Here is a 21,818-nt window from a genome sequence, read left to right as displayed (position 1 = left end):
CGGCTCCGCAGGGGAGGAGAACCTATACTTTGTTTATCATTAGAATACATATGTACGTATTTACCATCGGTATATTTATTTTAATATATTATTCAAGATGGAAAAACGTTATTAGGTATTTGTAAACAAAATATGGTACCGATTAAATAAATATAAAAAAATTCAGAATATGATATTAATATTTTTTTCGGTAATACTAACACTACCTATTCGTCCCAGCTTTGCACGAGTAGAATAAAGATCTACATAAAACGGTTATACTAAACATGTTATAAAACAAAGTCAGAATCTATCTCTCTGAGTATCTAAAGTCACTCAATAGCGGCTGAGTGTTATCGACATTGGCAAAAGTCACGCAGTCGCTTGTGCAAACTGAACGCAAACCAGTCAAGGCGGCTCACACCGTGTCAATGGATACTTTGGACTGTTGATAATTATATCCAACTGATTTTCCAGCCTTCTTGTTTAAAATAAAATGAAAACATATTTTAACATTACTGAACAAGCGAGTCGTGAATTTCTTTATTATGATTATTTATTTTATAATTTATTTGTACATTTTGTTTTCGTCACAGACAAAAAGCATTCTTTGAAGAAAATTTACATAAATTTGTTTATAAGTTATTCTCGTTCAGCGACAAATAGATCTCAAAATCTTACAAGTTTTTAAACAATATTGTGTTCTCTTGCACGAAGTTACATACTATTTTTGCTTGAATGTTTTATAATCGTACAAATAATATGCTTCTCGCGAAGGCTTCTGTTAGCGTATAAAGGCGATTAACAAACAAATCTAATTATCCGTTGTCCAAAGCCGAGTATTGGGCGAGGTGTGTAATTGTGTTTATTTTGATAAGGGACAATGGTTTATGTTCTGAACTTTAAATTGAAAATATTTTTGATTCTGAAACACAATGTGATAAATGCCCTCTACGGATCCGGTGTCTAGTGATGAGGCGAGCGCGAAAGTACTGCATAGTTTGATTCTTAATAACTTTTATTAATATTCATGTATTATGATTTATGATATGTATTACATAAACATATATATTTGTTTGTAAAACTAATTTAATGTAAATTAAAGTACTCGTTTTTCGCTTTTCAGTTTATATTTCTTTATATTTTTTATGTGTTGGGTTATGCGCGAGTGACTATTTTATTTAAAAGTATAGTCTTAGAAATATGAAATGAATGGTTTTCTTGTATTTTTATTTTTGAAAATCATAATAACAATGCTTATTATAAAAGGGATTACTAATTTTCCTATTGACGACCCCAATTGAGCATAAAGTAAAATGTTTGCAAAATGAAATGTACATGGAATTTACAAGAAAAAATAATACCCAGATTGAAAACTTGGAGCCTTTGATCGTGGATGTTTGGATTGAAGCCGTCGGGGAGCCTTTGGAATTTGCGCTGCGACCGATTGATCAGCTTATACAACCGAGGCTCTGGTACGAATATATGTATATTTTCTCCTCTTATAAAGAAAAAAAAACTCTTGTGTCATGAGCCCTCTCATTCTTCATTATCTGATGAAGTATCAATCAGTAGAAATGAGTTAGTAACATTATCCCATTATTTAAAGAGACAGATGTACCTGAAGATGGCACATTTGTAGGAATTTTATTTAAGCATGCGTTGTCGTCTCATAGAATCCGGATTAGTATGCAAACTTTATTAAATATGTAAAACTGGGATGGTTAATATTTCTCATAGTGTCAATGTGGTGGTGACCACTTATCATCAGGGTGACCCATGCGGCAGTCTGGCTATCTATTTCAAATAATAAAAAAATATATAAAAATACGATTCACGATAACATTTCCTTTTTACGTGTTTAAATAGGCGCGATGCCTAGCTCGTTACAATGAAATAAAATGTACTTTTTATGGGACATTCGTCACGATATAAAATAAGTCACGAACGAAAAAAAAATGCTGTAACAGAAAACCTCGTACTAAATTATATTGCCGACTGACTCAAATTACAATTTCGTCTGCATATTTAGTATTGGCTAAAGTCTGCAGATCTCGAGGTCCTAGGTTCAAACCCAGCTCATCTATTTATGGAATTTTCCGTAGTTCCCGTTCAAAATGTCTCAGTGCCTGAAGGTACTTTAGAAGTGGACAGTTTTAAAACTCCCGGTGCGTCCATGGATAGTGGGTTAAGCTGTTCTCAATGTAATATAGGCTAATGATACATAAAACACAAATAAAATTTTAATTTATTCTTACATTACATAAATTAACAGTCTGTATTTTTTCCACTGCTGGGCTAAGACCTCCTCTCCCTTTGAGAAGGCTTGGAGCATATTCCACCTAGCTGCGCTAATGCGGGTTAGTAGAAACACATGTGGCAGAATTTTGTCTAAATTAGCAGATTTCCTCGCGATGTTTTCCTTCACCGCCGAGCACGAGTAGATTTCGTCATTTAACAAACAAACAATTCGTCATTTAACAAACAAACAATTCGTCATTTAACAAACAAACAATTCGTCATTTAACAAACTATTTTAATTGAAACCACCACCGGTTCGGAATGTAGGTTCTACCGAGAAGAACCGGCAAGAAACTCAGTATTCACTCTTTTTCAACATTTAAAAATACAAAATCATGTTAGTTAAATACAATTATATATGTATGTAATATCCTATAACTAATATCCTATTTTCATCTGTGTAATGTTGAACTATCAACCGTCTCTCTGCGTGTTATAAATCAAACCAACAGTAATTACCGAATGATATAGTTGCTCTAAAATTCATTATAAATTGTTGAATTTTTATTCAGGATGTCGAGTACTGATCCGGAGAGAATGCTTCTGGTCAAGAACACGTCTCGAGCCGATATCGTAGTCTTCGGTTATATTTTAAAGGATAACGGTGAGTCATAGATAATAAGGCCACGAAAAGTGTACACAAAGTATAATATTTAAAGTGACAGAAGCAGAGCAACAGGCTGCAAGTGTCCCACAGGCGGGAATAAAACCGGGAGCCCTTCTAGCAGACTACACAATAGTGAGGCAGGAACTAATCAAATACAGACAAATTTCTCCACATTATTTTTCTTCAAAGCCAAAACGCGTGAGGGTTGTTGACAAATTCATTCAAAACCCAAAATGTCGTATTGACGTACCTCATCAATACTATCTTTTTGGTTTACAATTTCTTTGTAATAATACAAACATTCATATAGATTTAAATATATACAAACATCTACTTCAATGTCTAAAATAACATGTTACTTATAAATACAAACAAACTGAACTTACTCTGATATATAAAGTAATGAGCGTGAGGTATTGACCGCAGTGTACACCCAGCTTAAGACTAACACTCAAAACGAGTATACGAAGTGGTTTGACACACAGATAAATAGTTACAGACAACGGACAGCAGTGAATGTATAATAATAAATTCACTCTGGCGCTCGGAAATTGCTCAGACGAGCGTGGGTATATCAAATTGTCTGCACGAATTCATGTAAAACGGAGAACAATATACTTATTCTGTAAGAACAAACTCAAAACTCACCGCATATATATATGTGATGGTGAAATGTATAAAAGTGGTACGCGGCGTCTATAAAGAGTTTTATAAATAAATGACCATCTTACAATTACCGTTGGTGTAATCTCGCAAAACAGTAAACTGTACAATTATTGTAATCTAATCTAATCTAAAAAGACATTCCCACACAGATAGAAGTGGGGGGATGTAGGTACATATGTGGGACTCACCGGTGACCAGGAGGCCTAGTGCAACTTAGTACACCGTAATATCCACTAAAAAACCCTCTTTGTCTCTTCGGCGGGAGCAACGGGATTGCTTTCGCATGCGATATCGACATTTCATATGCATATGAATGATTCTTCTGTAAGTGTGTCTGTCGCAGCTCTGATGTTATTTAGATTCAGATTATTTATAGATAGATGATTTATAGATATTTCAGATTTTGATGTTATTTATTGAGTGTGTCTTAGTTTGATTGTCTTTGGATGGTCTAGATTAGACTTGGTAGTTATTTGGTATTTTTTTAACGAAATAAATAGAATTCTTATTTTATCCGAACGAAATCGGCGCGATAACTAGTGACCTGTAATAATTATACCTTCTAAAGGAAGCGCGCAACGAAATAGCGCATCACCGTAAGCCGATTGGCAACATGTAACGAGTGAGATATAAAGTGAGTTCTCACAGAATAGCTCAGCTGGAAAGTTTTCATTTCAACTGTTCACGAAACTAAATATTAACGTTATAAATTCTGCTTCGTAACTGAAATTATTAACACCACTAATGAAAATTGGTAGCGCTTGTCTTGTTCGTAAAGTCAACACTGTTTAAACATAAATTTATATATATATATATAAATTTATGTTATATTATTATAAATTTATATATATATGACTAATGTACTTCTCTACTTATTTTACTTATCAACCACGAGTAACTTTTCACGAGTTATTTTTTATCAGTCGTTGAATTTATTTCACCTCTAAAATCGGTGTATTTTCGTTTGCGAATAATGGCAGTATTCACTTTGACTACCAATAGCTATGTGTCTTGCTTGTGTCTATTTGCTTGTTAAAAATCTGTATTATATTGTGAGCTTTATGAATTATATTATATACTTTTTGCCTATTCATTGGGGACGTAAGTACTTTTCAGAATCTTTTAATAGATTTATATCATTATTAGACAATTTTAAACTGTGAAATGTAATACTTTGTGTTTGTTGTGAGAGCAAACAATGACCAACTCTTGAATAAAAATATCCTTCATTATTCTGATATATGATATAGTAATAAAATGTACTTTATTATTTCAAACTAATGAACATTATTTTGTTGTTGTTGAAGAGTAGTTTATTAAATAACAAATTTTATTTAAGTTGAGAATTATATCCATTAAACAAGCCTCCAACTTCAGAAACATGAAACTATGAACTGTGAACTTCTCTCCAGTGAATTGCAAGACTGCTAATGGATTTTATTTTATTTATTTATTTATTTGATGCGTAAAACATTTGACGACACAGCGGTAAATTGAATAGCAAACAGATGGTATTCACTCACACAAACACGTGTGGTCAACGAGAACGAATTTATGTGCCGTTATGAAAAAATACAAGTGGTCGCCCGCGGCTTCGCTCTCGTTTTAGAGGTTGGTCGGGTGTCAGGCATAATGTCCTATGTCCTTCCTTGAAGTTCAAGCTTGCTTCATACCTTTCATCAAATTCGGTTCAGTGGTTAAATACCATGAAAGAGCAACTATAAAGAATCTCTATATTTTGTCTCAGACAGACAGAGTTACTTTCGCATTTATAATATTAGTATAGTTATAGATATAGAGCAATAATTTCACAAGTATAAGACATAGTGACAACCAACAGCTAACTCACCAGTATGCTAATGATGTCGTAAATATTCATAAAATGTAATGATTATTTATTCAAATAGGCATAATTCAATTATGTTATGGTTTGGAATGTAGATTACACCGAATTATGGATAATGAATATAATATCAAAATACAATCACATTAATATATAAGGATATATCTATTCAATTGCAATTTTATTTAAGGCTCCATATATGTACAAACTGTTATAACAATCTATACGTAAAATTTATTATTGAATATTTTTCTAATTACATAGACGAATATCTCGTCCCAACAGGAAGTATTGAAGAAGTATTGATGAGGGTGATATCAAGCTAAGCCCGAGTCACTCATTGTATTTCTATTAATAAATTTTTCATAACATTTTATTGTTTTAAGAATACCCGCAAGATGTATTGCCCTTCCGTCTATACATTCGTCTGTTCGATGTTCCCCGGCTTGTGTGTCCGTGTGTCACCAAGTTTAACTGTGAGTATGTTGCCCTTGATATGTTATAGCTTCGCTATAAAATCAGCAATATTTTGTGCCCTCTCAAGCGCTTGCATGAGAAGCGCTTGAGAGGGCACCACTCACTATTTACTTAGCCGATTACTTTTATTACTTTAGCTGATTACTATTATTTATTAGAAGACATGGAAAACCTGAATATATAAAATAAATAGTCTAATACTAACCCACTTCTTACACCAACTATGCGCTGCCAACAATGGTTTGTTAAGATGTTATGTCCTTTGTGGCTGTAATTACACTGGCTCACTCACCCTTCAGCCAGTAACATACTAATTACAGTTCGTTGCAAATGTAAGAGATATATATGAGGAGTTGGTGACCACTAACCAGGTAGCCCATTTGCCAGTCAGCCTTCCTATTTTAAAAAATAATTCAAAAATCGAAACAGCTGCACGGCGTGTATATAAATAATTTACCTGATGAGTGGGTAAATAGGGAAAAGCTCTTACACAAACTCCCTCCAACGAATAAATTCTCCTAACAATAATTTCATTATTTCGGATTATATAATTCGAATGAAAATTCTTTTTGCACAAAATAACGCTGGCAATTCAATATATATTTTGTGATAACATATTTGCAGAATTTATTTGTTACTACTGAAAAATATAAAAGGTATTCTCAAATTTAAAAAAATATTTGTTATTTTTTAATAGAAGTACCGTTTTGTTTAGAAGATACATTTCATCGGAATAATATATTGAATTGAAGTTGCTTGTTGTAAATAAGTACATATTACGTATGTATGTATTGTTTATATATATAAAAGTCTCGTTTTAGCAATCTGTTCGGTTGTAGCTATGACGTCTACGGTTCGAATCCCGAATTGTACAACTAAAACGTTGTTTTTTTTTTAGAGAAATTCTTACTAACAGTCTTTAATTGCCTAACTGCTAGGATAAGACCTCCTCTCGTTGCGAAGAAAAATTTAGAGCAACTTTTTCTTTTATTAATAAAAATTCAGTGTTGAGCGGCCTCCTAGTTTGAACCTGGAGTTAAGATTCGAATGCTCCACCCACATGTCCGCTCTGTGATATTACCTGTCTCACAAGATTTGTAAACTGAAATCAGTGAAGTAGCCGTAGTTATCATATGTTTTGTAACAATATGTGTTTACCGTATAAATTGAACATAATACTTCGTTATGATTCTATATCACTTATTTACAGCTGATAATTCTACTGATTTTGAATCTGTGTTGGAGGAAATGGATACCGGTGTGGAACTGTACCTTGGTTCAGATCACGGAGTTCAAAATGAAGATTTCTACCAAGTTAGCGCCATAATTTAATTCGCATATAACTTGGTCTCTATTTTAAGAACATTAAAGAAAATATATGTGTCAGTGTTTCTGTCTCCACTTCTGTGAGGGAGAACATTGTTAGTCTCAATCACACTGCTGCATATCATCTGCTTATTTATATTAATAATTCTTCAACACTCGCTGCAGGCCCGTCAGCGCAGGTCTCACTCATCAGATATTCTAGCGCCAAACAGCAATTCTTAGATTTGTTGTTCCGGTCTGTGAGTGAATCAGTGTAATTACAGGCACAAAGGACATAACATCTAAGCTCCTAATTTTGGTACATTGGCAATATAAGGAAATTTTTAATATTACTTGTAGCGGGATTGATAACCACATACCACCAGGTGACTTATTTACAACAAATTATAAAAAAAAAAATGTTGTACATGTATTTAATCCTATCATAGGGGTTTGCGCAATCCAACACAGTAATTACATTACCATAGCGTGTATATGTTACTGTAAAAGCTCGAATTACGGTAAATCCTTAGATTTTCCAGTAAAACCTAAGATTTACCAATTCTTAATGGTAAATGCCTAAAACGGTTTGCAATTCGAACTTTTGCCACCATTCACTTAGTAAATCCTAGGATTTACATTTAAGGCACGGTAAACGTTGAAAAAAGTCCGAAAAATAAATACTTACATTTACCAACTCATGTCGGTAAATCTTAGGTTTTACTGGAAAATCTTAAGATTTACCTTAGTTCGAGCTTTTACAGTAACATATATACTAGTTATTTATATTGTAGTCGAGAGCCCAGCAGTTAGAACTCGTAAAAAGCTACGAGATTAAACCCGAGCCAGCACCAATAAATTTTCATGCACTTAATTTGCGTTTATAATTCATGGGAAATGTTCAGATATACTGTTGAATGTGAGTTTAAAATAATATTTTCCTTAGGTCGAGCCACTTGAATGCCGCATAAAACCTTTCGAGAAAGTCAATTACAAAGTGCGTCTTCTGCCCAATAACGAGTTAGCTCCAAATGCGACGCTGGTTCTTCGACCTCTACCTGTTGAGGAAACTGGGTAATACAGCAATCACCTGTTTTACAAAGACAATAGCGGTTTTGTTTGCGTGAGTGTTGAGTGGAGGGGTCAGGTGTTAGTTACGTTTTGTCATTTTCTGTACGCTTGACATCGTTAATACAAAATATCATGAAAATCGGTTGAACAGTTTGAAACAACAAATAAACAAACAGATTTTGGATTAATGAATTATCACACAATGCCAAACCACTCGCTGATAATTAACAGTATGTTTTATTTACATCAACATCGTTACACAATAATAACATCGAACGCGACCTACTTTATGTCTATTTTAGTGTACTCTTGTTTATATTAAGAGAATGTGAGAAATTAAAAATTGTACCGTGCCACGAGTGCATCAAAGAGGAAAAACGTGGAGGGTTCTGCTGCAATTTGTTTTGTCATTCATTAATGTCGTCGCGATATATTTTGAAGCTGAAACTCGGGATGGAAATTTAATTAGTCGCGCTCCGAACACATGTAAACAGAAAAGGTTTTTTGCATTTCATGTCAAGTCTACGCCAGCTGAGCGCAAACTATATGAAGTACAGGAAGTATTAAATATACTATTTCACGACGATAATTAGGCCGACGCTGAATAGTATGAGTACAGAGATGAGAAATGCCAGTCAGACTTAGAATAGTTGATATCGCGATAAACCTGGTCCTTGTTTGCGCAGATAATATGCCTCACTCAGTTTGAAAACACCCTTGACATTCGCGTGGTGTGGCGAAATCGGACTGGTGTCCCACGCAGTTTAACCATCATCTGGTCACTTTATCGAAATACCTTATAAGAGCATTTTATAATAACTTCATGCTAATGTTTTAATGTTATTCTTTCGGTTTATGAAACTTTAATATTATTTTAGACGATAGTTCCAGGAAGTAGGACGTACAAACTGTATTCATATGTTGCATATTTTTTTAGATATTGCTGAATACGTAGTCGGATAGAAAATTATCGGTCCGGCGCTTTGAAGGAGAATGCAAAAACTGTAAACACGTAACACAAACAAAAAATTTAAAGGTTTTTTAGATATCCAAAAATAAAACATTCTTATATTAAAAGTATATAAAAAAAAACACAACAATAGTTTTTAATGTCGATGAAATATAAAATCTTATCAAAATAAATAACAAATGAATTTTAAAAACTTTACATAGACAAATATCTACAAAACCTTTAAAACTGTAAATACAATTCCAACCGGAAGTTTTAAAAATATTTCGCGATATTCAATTAAACCTTTTGTAAAATACGCGGGTCGTGTTTTACGATGTATTAGACAGTACGGGCGAATAAATCGGTCGGTCAATGTTTATATCTCATTGGTTCGAAACAGTACGCGTCAAATCCTTTTCTCGCTACAAAGTTCAGACGGGTAGCTAGTTAGTTATTAAAATAATATATACGTACTTAAAACAAGATAATAAAAGTACTTAAAATCGTTTTGTTAACAGATTATTCTCTTTTAGTATTAACGGCTCCTAAGCCGATATAGTGTGTTAAGCTAAACTTTGGTTCTAAAACTTTTACGCCGGTTTGGATCGCAGTCGAGTTAAAAGTGTGTCAATCCGTGGTTACTTAGATATTAAATGTATTGAGCGAAATTTAAATTTAATAACTTAACAACCGTGGCTTTGATAATCTTTTGACAACGCTTCCTATACTGTTGGATAGGGAAAAAGTTAACCTTTATCTCATAAAAAAAAAAATGCTGATGAAGTTGTATTAATAACTCCCAGTTGCCTGGTTGTACCTGACAACTTCGTAGTTGTATAAAGGGGATGCTTACAAGCAACCTATATTTTCCAATTCCTCGTGTAATATTCCCTCGACTAATGCCCGTTTTTAATGAATAACAAATCGGGGAAGTTGTTCAAAGATCCAATTAACGTTTATATTATTTAACAGTAATATACTGGTGGAAGATTTTATAATCAACAAGTTAGCGTAATGCTTCTATATCGAATAAAGGAATGTGTTTTAATTTGATTTTAAAAAGTAATGGCCCGCGGCTTCTCCGGGCAATACATTTGCGATTTATCAACGTACTTATTTATTATTCTAAACTATAATAGTCCTTGTCACCTCAAATAACAGGTAGCGTTTATTTGTTATGCCGTATCTCGTACTATAACAAATTAATATTTTATCACAAAGCAAATAAGAAATTACAATACTAAAATTAGTAAATTTTTTTCGACGCTTTGTCTTCAGAAAATAAATGTTATACTTTCTATACAATTAAATAATGTCAATTGTTTCACACAACAAATATTAATCTTTTTTTATAGACAGACAGACTTAGACATTAGCGCTGTCAGAAAGTATTAACCATTCTTGACATCGCCAATGCGTCACTAACCTTGGGAGCTCAGATGTTATGTAATTTTAGTTTTATTAATTTATTTTAAGTACTGTTTTCGACATTATTGCACGTTCAAATCAAATAAAATTCCTTTATTCAATATAGAAGCATACACTTCCTTAATGATTGTCCAATTAAACACTACCACCGCTTCGGAAAAGAAACTATCCTGATCTGAGTAAAACCGGCGAAAGAAACTTAGTTGTGTTCTTCAGTAACTGGAATATTTAAACGCGGTTATTATGTACGAAAATCGAATTTTTTAATTGTTAAATAAATAAATAAACCTAATGTATCAACAAATATTAAATAGTATACAAATATTTACTTCGCTCAATAAACGCAAATAAAACTTATCTGCTTAATCTAACAGCACTTTGAATAATTAAAATAAAACGACGTCGTGTCGTATTGCGCTCGTGGTGAATCTATTACTTCCATTTGCTATAGGATTATTTATGCCAAACAAACAATAACAAGTCTAGTAATTAGAATATAAGGAAACAAATTCCAACGTCTAGGGTTCGAGCTATAATTCAAGTTTCATAGAAAATAAGAAAACCCGACAGTGTCCTCCCACGTGTTCAAAATACGCAACGTTTTCATGTAACGAGAGTATTGTTAAATTTGCTCTGAGTTCCGGAGGAATTTCGAGACCCAGAAGTTTTTACCCCAAGATCAGTACAAATCCAATGACTCCACAAAACTTTGTTGCCCAATCGTTAAGTTAATAAAAGCAAGTTAAGAAAGTCAATTGTGTTGTTTTTAGTAATCAACAATATATTACTTTAATTTCATTCAGTTTTTTTTTATATACAAAAACGTCTCCTTAAGTCGTACACGCAGGTATATAAAACAGTTATATGACGACAATAGTTTATTTATTGTAAATGCGTAATCGTAATCTGCGAATGCGTGCTTATTGTTGATTACACCTACCTTTCACGTAGGGTAGCATCAGCTGATACTGACTGACTACTAGTAAGGTTTCCGTTGAGCTCGCTCAACCAGTGATCTTCTAGTTAACCTGACAGAAAGATAAATAGGCGAAAGCAGTTAATTCCAAGGGGCAGACATTAGCAGTCAATCTAGACATAGTCCTTTCTGTAGGCTTCCCGATAAATTATGCAACTGGATCACCAGCTGTCACGACTTATTGCAAATCCTCAGCCTCGGCCTCTCATTGTTATCACCTAAAACTATATAAGACGCAAATTCGACCTCACATGCCTAACATCGGGCCAGTACTGCTCTCACCTCTGAGCGGGGGCTCCTGAGTACCAGTTTCTTCAATTGGATCGTATTCAACGCAGAGCTGCTCAAATTTTTGACGGCCACGCCCTATCCAACCTGCTTAATCCTTTGACTTTGCGTAGAGATGTTGGATCTCTGTATTTGAATTGTTTGAATTAATCCCAGCCGCACACGTCCGTTCACCGGCTCCATCTAAATGTCTGAAAATCCACAACAGTGCAATTTTTAAGGCATTTTCTTCCTTGCTCTCTGTAGAACAAACTTCCACCAGCGGTTTTGCCGAAACGATATGATATGAGAAACTTCAAAAAAAGAGACAAACCTTAAAAGACGCCAACCCACCTGCAATACTTTTGGTTTTGCAGATTTCCATGGGTGGTCGCAGTCACGTTCTATTGGGTAAGCCTGCTCGTTTGCCACCTATTCCATAAAAAAGGCTAAGTGCGAGTAGGATTCGCGCACGAAGGATTCCGTACCATTATCTATAATAACGGCAAAAAAAACATTTCATTGAGAAAATTTCAAGTGTCAAACTATCACGGTTGATGAGATAAAGCCTGGTGACAGACGGACGGACGGACGGACAGATAGTAGAGTCTTAGTAATAGGGTTTTACCCTTTTGGGTACGCAGCACCAAAAAAATATTTTCTATGTTTATTTTGTTACTGTAGGAATTTTTGGTGTCGTCCAGCAGCGCCACTCCAGTTCGTACAGTTGCGTCAAACTCTGCGCACTTCCTGTCTCCAAGCTTCGGTCTCCGAGTTAAAAGTCACTCTATGTGCACTTGATTTACCTTATGACGATACTGTCAGGTTAGTTTTTGATGATCTTCGTTGAATCAATACCAGTTCCAGTTTAATACAGCAATTAAACACTAAATCTATTCGTATTGAATAGATTTACAGGATTTAAATTTATACAAAGTTCACAATCTTTTTCTCTTATTCGATCCCAAACTTTATTTATTTTAAAGAAAATTAAATTTTGTTGACATATTTTTTTGTTTTTAATTCAGGATACGTAAAAGATTCCACCTGCAAAACGTGGGAGACGGCCAAGTGGAACTATACGCAGAGACAGAACCGCCGTGGACTGTCGACGTCATTCGCCAAATCTGCGACGCTCATTGTATTAAAGTTCGAGCGGAGCTTTCGAATAGATTGAAACTTTGTCTTCCGCCTCAAAGTTCTACTGAAGTGAGTAATAAAATGGTGCAGCGCATTGATGTTAGTACCACATTTAACAATATTCCAGCCAGAGCCAAGAGTACGTTTCAAGTGCATCAAAACGGATGCATATGACAGGTTTCACGCTGTACCACCGAATTCTGACACTGCACAATAATCTGTATTGTATGTGTCAGAAATTCGCACAATTTGTAGGGTATGGTGTCGCGGACTCGAGGCGCATTCCTAGTAAGTACCGCATGTGAAACCTTTGTCGCATACAAATGCTTTACGCTTGAAAACAAAAATACAGTAACATACATTATTACAATAATTATTCAATTTATAACAAGAATTTAAAGTCAACTGAGTGGTAAACGAAACAGTAAACGAAAACATTTCCAAGTTAAGTACAGGGCAGGACTTTGTGCATGGATGTCTGAGTAGGTGCCATCCGTTCATCATAATATATTCTACCGCCAAACCTTAGTATTGCTGTTTTGCTTATTTAAGTTTTATGTTCCAGTTTGAAGGATGAGTGCACCAGTGTAACTGTAGGCACAAGGGACATAGCATTTGGGTTCGCGAGGTTATATAGGCCTATGGGACGTAGTGACCACTTAATCAAGTGATCAATTTGCTAGCACGCCGCAATAATTTGTATTATGGCGTTTGTCGGTGAATGAGTAAATTAAAGCCATAAGAGGCAAAACATGTTACCTAAAGACAAGACGGCGCAGCTCGTTGATGGATATATCATAAAAAAATTGCCTCGTCTGGCTTCCAAAAAAAAATTGTAGACAAAACAGTGCGATTCAATAAGCGAGATATTTTTCTACGTGCCGGGTAAAGCGGCTTTCCTTTAGAAAGGGGACATTTATTATTTATTACTTCTTTGAACAACAAAATAACTTATATTGATATTTCTCGATTATATTATGGGTATTATTATAGTATTAAGCGTATTAATTTGTGTCACAATACATTTGCGACAATTTTACTATTATTTTTTACAAAAATATTGATAGTCACTTGAAACGCGACAAGGAGGTATCGGCTTTCAAGCCAAGATTTCGACTCCGCAAATTAATTAATCCTTAGTTATGAAAAGTATTAAATTTGATAATAAAATCCCCGCAAATTTCTTTATGATTAATAATTAATAAATTATAATCTTTTGTTAAAAAAAATCATGCTGATTTTATTGCCGGTTTTTCTCAGAAGATTTATATTTTGAACTGGCGATATAGATCTATTCACTCACGATGGCCGCGCCTGCAAGAGAAATTATCATTATAACAATTATAATTTAATTTGTATTTTTTGCTGTCTTTTTATATTAGTTATCTCACGCTCAATAAGATATCTTGTTAGCACGGAGGTCGCTCATTGCTCATGCTCGCTGCCAGTTAACACGAAGGCGCGCCGAAGTGAGTCAATAGATCAACAGAAGTTTTACGCTTAATATAATCCTGTAAAATGCAAAAGTGCTTATAAAAGCCTACTTGAATAAGTTATATTGTTCAGATTTATAAATTATATTATAGGATGCTATTTCAGTTTTAAAGTAATCTTTGGTATATCAGATATGGTCACTTGGTGGTACAGCATCTCATATTATTATTATAATCATAAGAAAATTTATATACAGGTGGGGGTGGAAGTGTCTTTAAAAACGAAGGAAGTCTGGCCAACGAGCAACGTGAAGTATTTACCCAAATCGGTGTCAACTTCTGTTGTCTGCTTCTTCGAACTCAAGCACGTCAAGTTATTGGTACATTATTTAATCCCAATTAAAATAAGTCTAGATTAGTATGTTTTTTATTTATGAGGATAAACTTCCTCAAATTCGCCTTCAGGCGATCAAAAAGTGACAATATAATCCAATTATTATCAGTTAAAGCTTCGGCTTTGAGCCCGAGGCCATTCTCAGGTCAAACGTAACAAAAGTATTGGAGCTTTTCGTGCCTAAAATTTACAGCCCGGAGTTAGGGAGTCAGCAGTGTTACTTTTCATTATCTGGAAATGCAGGTTAAGCTGTGGATCTTGTGCTTGATTTCTTTCAGCCGTCGCATCGAAGTGTAACGACGAGATAACAGATTGCGCAACTGCGTTTGCACATGTACTTCAATGTATCCTATGCAGATAATAATCTGGATTATTATTATGAACTGATATATAGAGTATCAGTGACAACTATTTTAGTTCGGGTATAAAAGGATAATTGCACTGGTTTTATTGACACTTCTCGTATTTAGATTAACGACATTATTTTGTCATTAAAACGAGTCTGATTTTTTATTACTCTCCAATGTAAGACGAAAAATCTGAACAGTATTTGCAAAGAGACGTACAGATTCCGACCGACGTAATAAGGTTAGCGTCGACACGATGCAGCGTCCGACGTCGGGCTCGGCTTCCTGTTTAGTTTGCGGGTTCAGGCAACTTCCTACTTTTATCAGTATTTATTGACACACTGAACTTATTATACCCAGCATAGTCTTATTTGGGAACGTTTTATTGTTGTATGATTTAATATATGCGTGGAAGACCTGTAACATATATAATTAATCTTTTTATACGTACTCAAAATATGGTAGATACAATATTTCTTCTCAAAAGAAAATTCCAAATAAATGCTTATATTATTGTACAAAGAAATAAAATAAAAATTATTAAATACAAGATAAAGTATTTTTAATATTTAATTTGTGTTATCTACACAAATATCAGTTGTTGTGTATGTATGTATGTATGTTGTATATTGATTTTTTTATAACCCATTTAAGATACCGTAAATATTTTGTTAAGAACTTACCATAATTGTTTTTATGTATTTCATAATATTGCGTTGAATTCCCTTCACAGTCTATACCTCTTCTGCTGGAAATAGAGTATCCGGTCGTTACAACAGAACCGGCAGTCATTGACTTTGGTGACGTCAGTGACGAGGGCACAAGGAAGACTTACGTCACTGTCTCGCATTCCAGTCGTGAGTCATAACATGAATGAAACCAAGTTACATAATATGTTCCGTAAATCTTCTCATTTAATCGACACTTTACACTGTCAGTAATAAACCAAAGTAGTTTTAAGAGTTTTCTAGAAGGATATTTTTTCTTATAAGAATATTCTTATACTTACACTATAAGATTATATATAGAGTATTTTTGGTAACCATCAGAGTGGAGACAGGCGTAGAGAAGTGACCTTTAGTATATTATATATGTATATGATATCGTTATTCCAATACATTTCCACTTCCCTTTAGCAAAGACTCCATTGCCTTCTCCGCCGGTGATGGCTCTGATCGTGGCTGGTCTACCAGTATTGTTATCGTTATAAGATATACGATTAGCAACAAAAAGTATTTTTGTATTTTTTACGGAGGTCATTTTACGCACTGAGGTTTTTAATGATGGTCGCTAGTTCTGAAGTCAGCAAGCACATAAGTTTTCGTGTTTCATCTCGAGGATGGAAAATTTGGTGAGGAAATATACATATTGAGATAAAACTTTAGCATTACGGAATAAGCCCCGAATCTTCTTAACAGAAGATTCCTTTACTGGTTTGCTATATGATACCTATGAGGGATTATAATAGTAATAACTTTATCAGCCCTAACAACACTCGACCTGATAGTAAGCTGGACGGGTGACGAACAGTTCCGCCTGTGGCCGACGAACTTGACTCTGCAGCCTGGAACCAGTGAGCGCGTTTACATTGAGTACACAGCCATGTGAGAACATTTAATTTGAGTATTATATACATACCTTCAGGAACAACGAGGAAAGTTAATAAAACAGTCAACTCCAATGTTATGCTATTGTTAAATACCTTAATATTTGTGATCAAGCAAATACACGACACGCTGTTTTGCTGACCTAGCGGCTAATTTGGAATCTGAAGAACTTGGGTTGAGTTTTTATCGAGAAATTTAGTAGGAGTTTGATGTTTGGATATTGGCAGTATACTCTCGTTCTTCAAAAAGCACTTCATTGTAAGAATGAGGACATGTGTGTTATCTCCTGTTTGTATAGATGGTTGTCAGGCTCAAACGCAGGAGGTACAATCTCGGTGTTCGCGTGCGGCCCGGCGGGGCGGTGGTGCGTCTCGACCACCCGCGTGACGGCACACCCGCAGCGCTGCGTGTCGCGCTCCGGGCAGACACACGTCGACTACACCGACGACACGCACTTGATACCCCGTAGCGTACGTGATGTATTAGTACAAAAATAACATTTAATAAGATTATTTCAATTTTCCTATCTGTTTTTTATTGTGTTATAATTATTGTGCACATATTATTTGAATAGTAAAGATGTTATTATTTAAATAAATAACGTTATCACGTGATTTGAAAATATCATTATTGCGAAATAATTTGAAGTCTCTTATAGTAGTAGTAGTATAGTATAGTAATAATATTTAGTAACAAAGTATATAACAGGTAGAGCAGTGCGGCGATGTGAGCGAGAGTCACGCCTTTTGCCTTCGCGGCATACGAGTCCGCCGCACTCCCAAAGCGAATTAATTACATGATAGAATTTAAAAAAACCACGTAAACGAAATAATTTTAAAACGCGTGCGGTGCTTCCTTTATGCAATTTAATGTCTTTGCCTTAACGAATAGCTTGCGATAAAAACATACAGCTAACTGATAAATTAAGCAAGCCACGATTCTTTCGTTATCTACAGTTTAATGAAAGATTTTATTTTTACCTTTTCCGCCGCAGGAGATAATTGAGATTATCAGTTCGTCCTCTATATTCTACGCACATACAGGCCGAGAAAACCCTATATAGATTTTTATTAATATAAATCTAAATAACAATTAACCAAACAAATTTGAATATGTATGTACATTATTGACCTTGCTCGATTGGGTGTTACCGATGAATATGTCCCACGCAGACCTCATGCATACAGGGCCTCGATTTTACGAAGAAAAGTGCCTCAGGTCCGTTCAGCACAATATCAACACCAGTTACTCTGCGATTACCACGGATCGATTACTTAGAAAAATAAACCGAAGGAAAAACGTCTATCAAGACAATTTTTTTATGTTTTTGATCAAACACAACCCTCGAAAATATAATGTAGTTAAAAGAAGAAACCCCTTCTTAAATGCGACTTAAGTACGACTTAAGTGTATGTGTATAATTATGCACGTAAATATTAGAATTATGTTTTATTTTTATCTACTATGCGAAATGATAACTAGAGTAATCGCCTTACACCTCGGTTTAAGGCGATAAAAATGTTCCCAGTGAGCTATAAAAGTGCGACGTATAACTGACCCAAAGTTTGCGATTAAACTTCGGGTAATGAAATAAGTTTGTCGGAAGTTTCCGTTTTTCATTACAAACAAACATTAAGATTATCTTCGTGTAATTATACGAGCGCCCGATCCGAATACTTTCCTCTCGTTATCAGCGCGCGTATCGCGCGGACAATACTTTACTAGATGTCTTACTTGAAAGCGGTTCACCGATAATATACTAATATCATAGAGATATACGTTTTGTTTGTTTGTTCCAGTTTTACGGAAAAATAAGTTTCTGATTTATATAAAACTTTAATACTATGTCAACGTAGTTAAGAGCAAATTGTCAGTTATGCGCCAAATGCGGAGTGGTTTGGTGGAATTATGTCCAAACTTTTTCGTTACAATTAATGTGCGCTCTCAACGTCTGTTCTGAATCCGCGAAACTATCGCGTAAAATTATACATAAATAAAACGGCCGAATTTAAACCCACCTTTGATAAAGTTGGTTCAACATAAACGCGCTCTTAATATTCCACGAGCATTGTCTGGCGTCTCACATTAAATTAAACCAAATTAATTACCCCAGACGTAATGAATGCAAACTGCATTGCCCTCATAATCCTACATATTATAATGGGATTCAAAGAAACGACCAGACTCTGCCGCGCATGGCAAGGAGAGTTAATTTACCTACTTAACGCAATGAGTTATTATAATTGCGTTTGTGGCTCCACACTACCCGGCCTCGCTTTTTGCGTTAAATAAAGACATTTTTTCTGTACAAGGTTAATTATGATTTTTTTTTACTTTTTATGGCATAGGTACACGGACAAGAAAATGGGTAACCTAGATAGGATGGATTGTATGTAGTGAAGAATATATGAGGAGGCGACGGTACTTACCCTATGGTTTTAAAACTCTGTGGCAGCAACTTCCGCCAGGGTACCCGTATGTATACGATTGAAGAAACATAACTACTACTGTTATTATTGTCTGTTCTTCTCAATAGAATATAAATTCGGAATCATCGGTAACTTTGAATTTTATATTTATTTAAAACGATATGTATTTATGCTTTTTATTTAATAAAAACCTTATATATTTAAATTACAATTTCAGTAAGATATATTAAATACTTAATAATAAAACACTCTACGGAGCCTCAAATCTTATCACTTAAATGTTTATTCCTTTAGTCCTCGTCCTTTAAGCTGCCTTCCTATTTGTGTATTTTCGCACAAAAAATTACAACAACTCTCGAGCCTTGATGGTGAAATACGAGTGTGCTTACGATGTCCCGTAAGATGATTTATTACTCGTACTAATAATAAGTTCAGTACCAATGTGACTCGGTAGATATTACGAGTGGATTGTAACCGAAGACGGGTACGAATCCAAACAAGTTCATGCGTATATTATTAAAAGATGACGTAAAGGAACCTGCGTTGTTTAAATAAATTGTAATACATAAAAAACCTCCAAACCTACACATCACTCAAAAGAGGCTTTTACCCAGCAGTTATAAAGTGAGAAGAAGAGTACGATTCGTTCGAATTATTTATATTGTATTGATTAAGTTATTATTATACACATATGTCGAAGTGTAGGTTAAGGCTGAAACGCAAAAACACAAAAGACCTCACAAATTATAAGAAAAAGTGGTGGCGTGTGTGTTATATACCGCGCGACACGTGAATTGTATACGAGATAAATAGAGTGACAGCTTAAACAATGGTGATAATAGAAATAGGGTCGTCGGGCCTCCCCCGGGGAGTAATCCTCCGCCGGCTACTAATATTTATTTAAGCAATTAGTATGCAAGCTTCTACGTCTGCGTGTATAAAATAAATACTTATTATGTTTTCTTAAGAGTCCGATTACATAAAATAATAATAAAATAATGTGCTCATCACGGGACGCCTGGCAGACGTGAAACGTCGAAGTTGATGATTATTGAAATAATCTATATTGAAAGAAAATCCAATATGTGAACCAATTAATATCGAGCGAATTAAATAATAACATAGTATTGTTAATAAAATGTATATATTTTTCTCATTAGTATTATAAGTGGGTAGTGAGGTAAATGTATTGATGCGTCTTAAGGGTAAGTCCATTCGTGTGCCGTTACGGCAAACGGCTTGACGTTCGCATATGCCGCTAACCAAACCAACCTAGTCCTATACTCGAGTGTGTAAAATAGATTTATTGTGAAGCTGTGCTATTCATTAATTTTAACAAAGTCAACAGTTTATTGTTAGAGTCGAAACGATTTTTTCGTTGCACGTAATTTGTAAACGATGGTATCCTCTAAAGTATTCGAATGCTATAGTTTAAAAGACAATTGTAATCTTTTAACTCATTTATCTGAGTATGGATTACTAATTAATTAATTGAAGAAAATGGCTTCGCAAATAACCTTCAGTTAAGCCAGCGTTAGCCACGTGAGCGCTGCGAATAAAAGTATTTTCAATAAAACGCCGTAAAAGTTAATTTTGTTCAAAATATATATTTACATATAATTAACAAGCCCTTCTCGTTTATCGCTTTTTCTATTAGCGGAGACCGCATCATCCGTGGAAAGGTTTAGCCGAAGTGGGTAGAGATGCAGACAGAAACAGAGCGCGAGGTCGTTCCATACTATTTATAGATGCGTGTAAAACCACCGATTTTAATATTTTACATTTGCTAGGCGTTCAGTGATAGTTTTACACCTTAGGGGTTTACTGGACGCCGTTAGAATATTATGTAAAATATTGTTCATTTCTATTAAGTTTTTTTACTTAGTATACGCGATTACAGCAATTTATAAAATGAGGCTAACTTATTGCAAATAATGGTAACAGTTTTGTTTTTGTCTGCACCGCAAAAATTACGTCTTGCGAAGACGGGAAACTTGACTGGCACAAAATTTACTACTAAAAGATGACGAGTCTTCTTTAGGCTGACGAAAAAACTCAGTTTTTTTCATATATGAAACAAATACATAACAAGACATTAATAAAATACGAAAAAAATAAATGGATAATATAATAAAAGAAAATTGAAAGAAAAGGCAATCTTAGTCGTTAGGCGATGTCGGATGTCGGTTGACGACAGAGTATGACAAGCAACTAAAGAAAATAATTAATTAATATTTAAAATTAAAGAATAATTTTCAAAGATTCACAGAAGTTTCTATTGTAATACGATCTAGCAGCTTGCTCCGATTTCGCATAAACATCGCAAATAAGACGGTCCCGTTTAAAGAGAACCAAGAATTAACTCCCTAGTTTTCCTTCTTCTATACGGAGGGCTGAGTTTTTCTTTATTAATTTGGATTACCCGTGAGGTAAGTCAAATAGATATAAATAGTTTTCTTTGCCTTTACTGCTAGCTTAAATTGTTTTTACACAGTCGTCCATAGACTTCGGGTCCACCCACACACATCAAGATTCCTTGACTTAATGTTTGAAAACTCCCAAATTATAGCTCTCTCAAAAAATTTCAGGAAGAAAA

The 21,818-nt window shown here is 34.6% G+C and overlaps 1 protein-coding gene and 1 long non-coding RNA gene across 2 annotated transcripts; both read left to right on the top strand.

The window, feature by feature from the left end:
- Positions 1–5,793: 5,793 nt before the first annotated feature.
- On the top strand, positions 5,794–8,246 carry LOC135193609 (uncharacterized). Its single transcript, XR_010309321.1, has 3 exons — positions 5,794–5,872; positions 7,084–7,187; positions 8,125–8,246. It is a non-coding gene; the product is annotated as an uncharacterized LOC135193609 (long non-coding RNA).
- A 4,009-nt stretch (positions 8,247–12,255) lies between these two features.
- On the top strand, positions 12,256–17,311 carry LOC135193587 (uncharacterized). The gene is made up of 7 exons (XM_064216671.1): positions 12,256–12,283; positions 12,517–12,697; positions 12,901–13,081; positions 14,703–14,825; positions 15,920–16,043; positions 16,670–16,790; positions 17,092–17,311. The coding sequence occupies exons 1-7, from the start codon at positions 12,256–12,258 to the stop codon at positions 17,288–17,290; spliced, it is 957 nt and encodes a 318-aa protein (XP_064072741.1). The 3' UTR covers positions 17,291–17,311.
- Positions 17,312–21,818: the final 4,507 nt, after the last annotated feature.

The sequence above is a fragment of the Vanessa tameamea genome, chromosome 13, assembly GCF_037043105.1.
Source record: "Vanessa tameamea isolate UH-Manoa-2023 chromosome 13, ilVanTame1 primary haplotype, whole genome shotgun sequence".
Classification (NCBI taxonomy): domain Eukaryota; kingdom Metazoa; phylum Arthropoda; class Insecta; order Lepidoptera; family Nymphalidae; genus Vanessa; species Vanessa tameamea.
The sequence above is the reverse complement of the archived record's forward strand: the minus strand, read 5'-3'. Positions and strand labels throughout refer to the sequence as shown.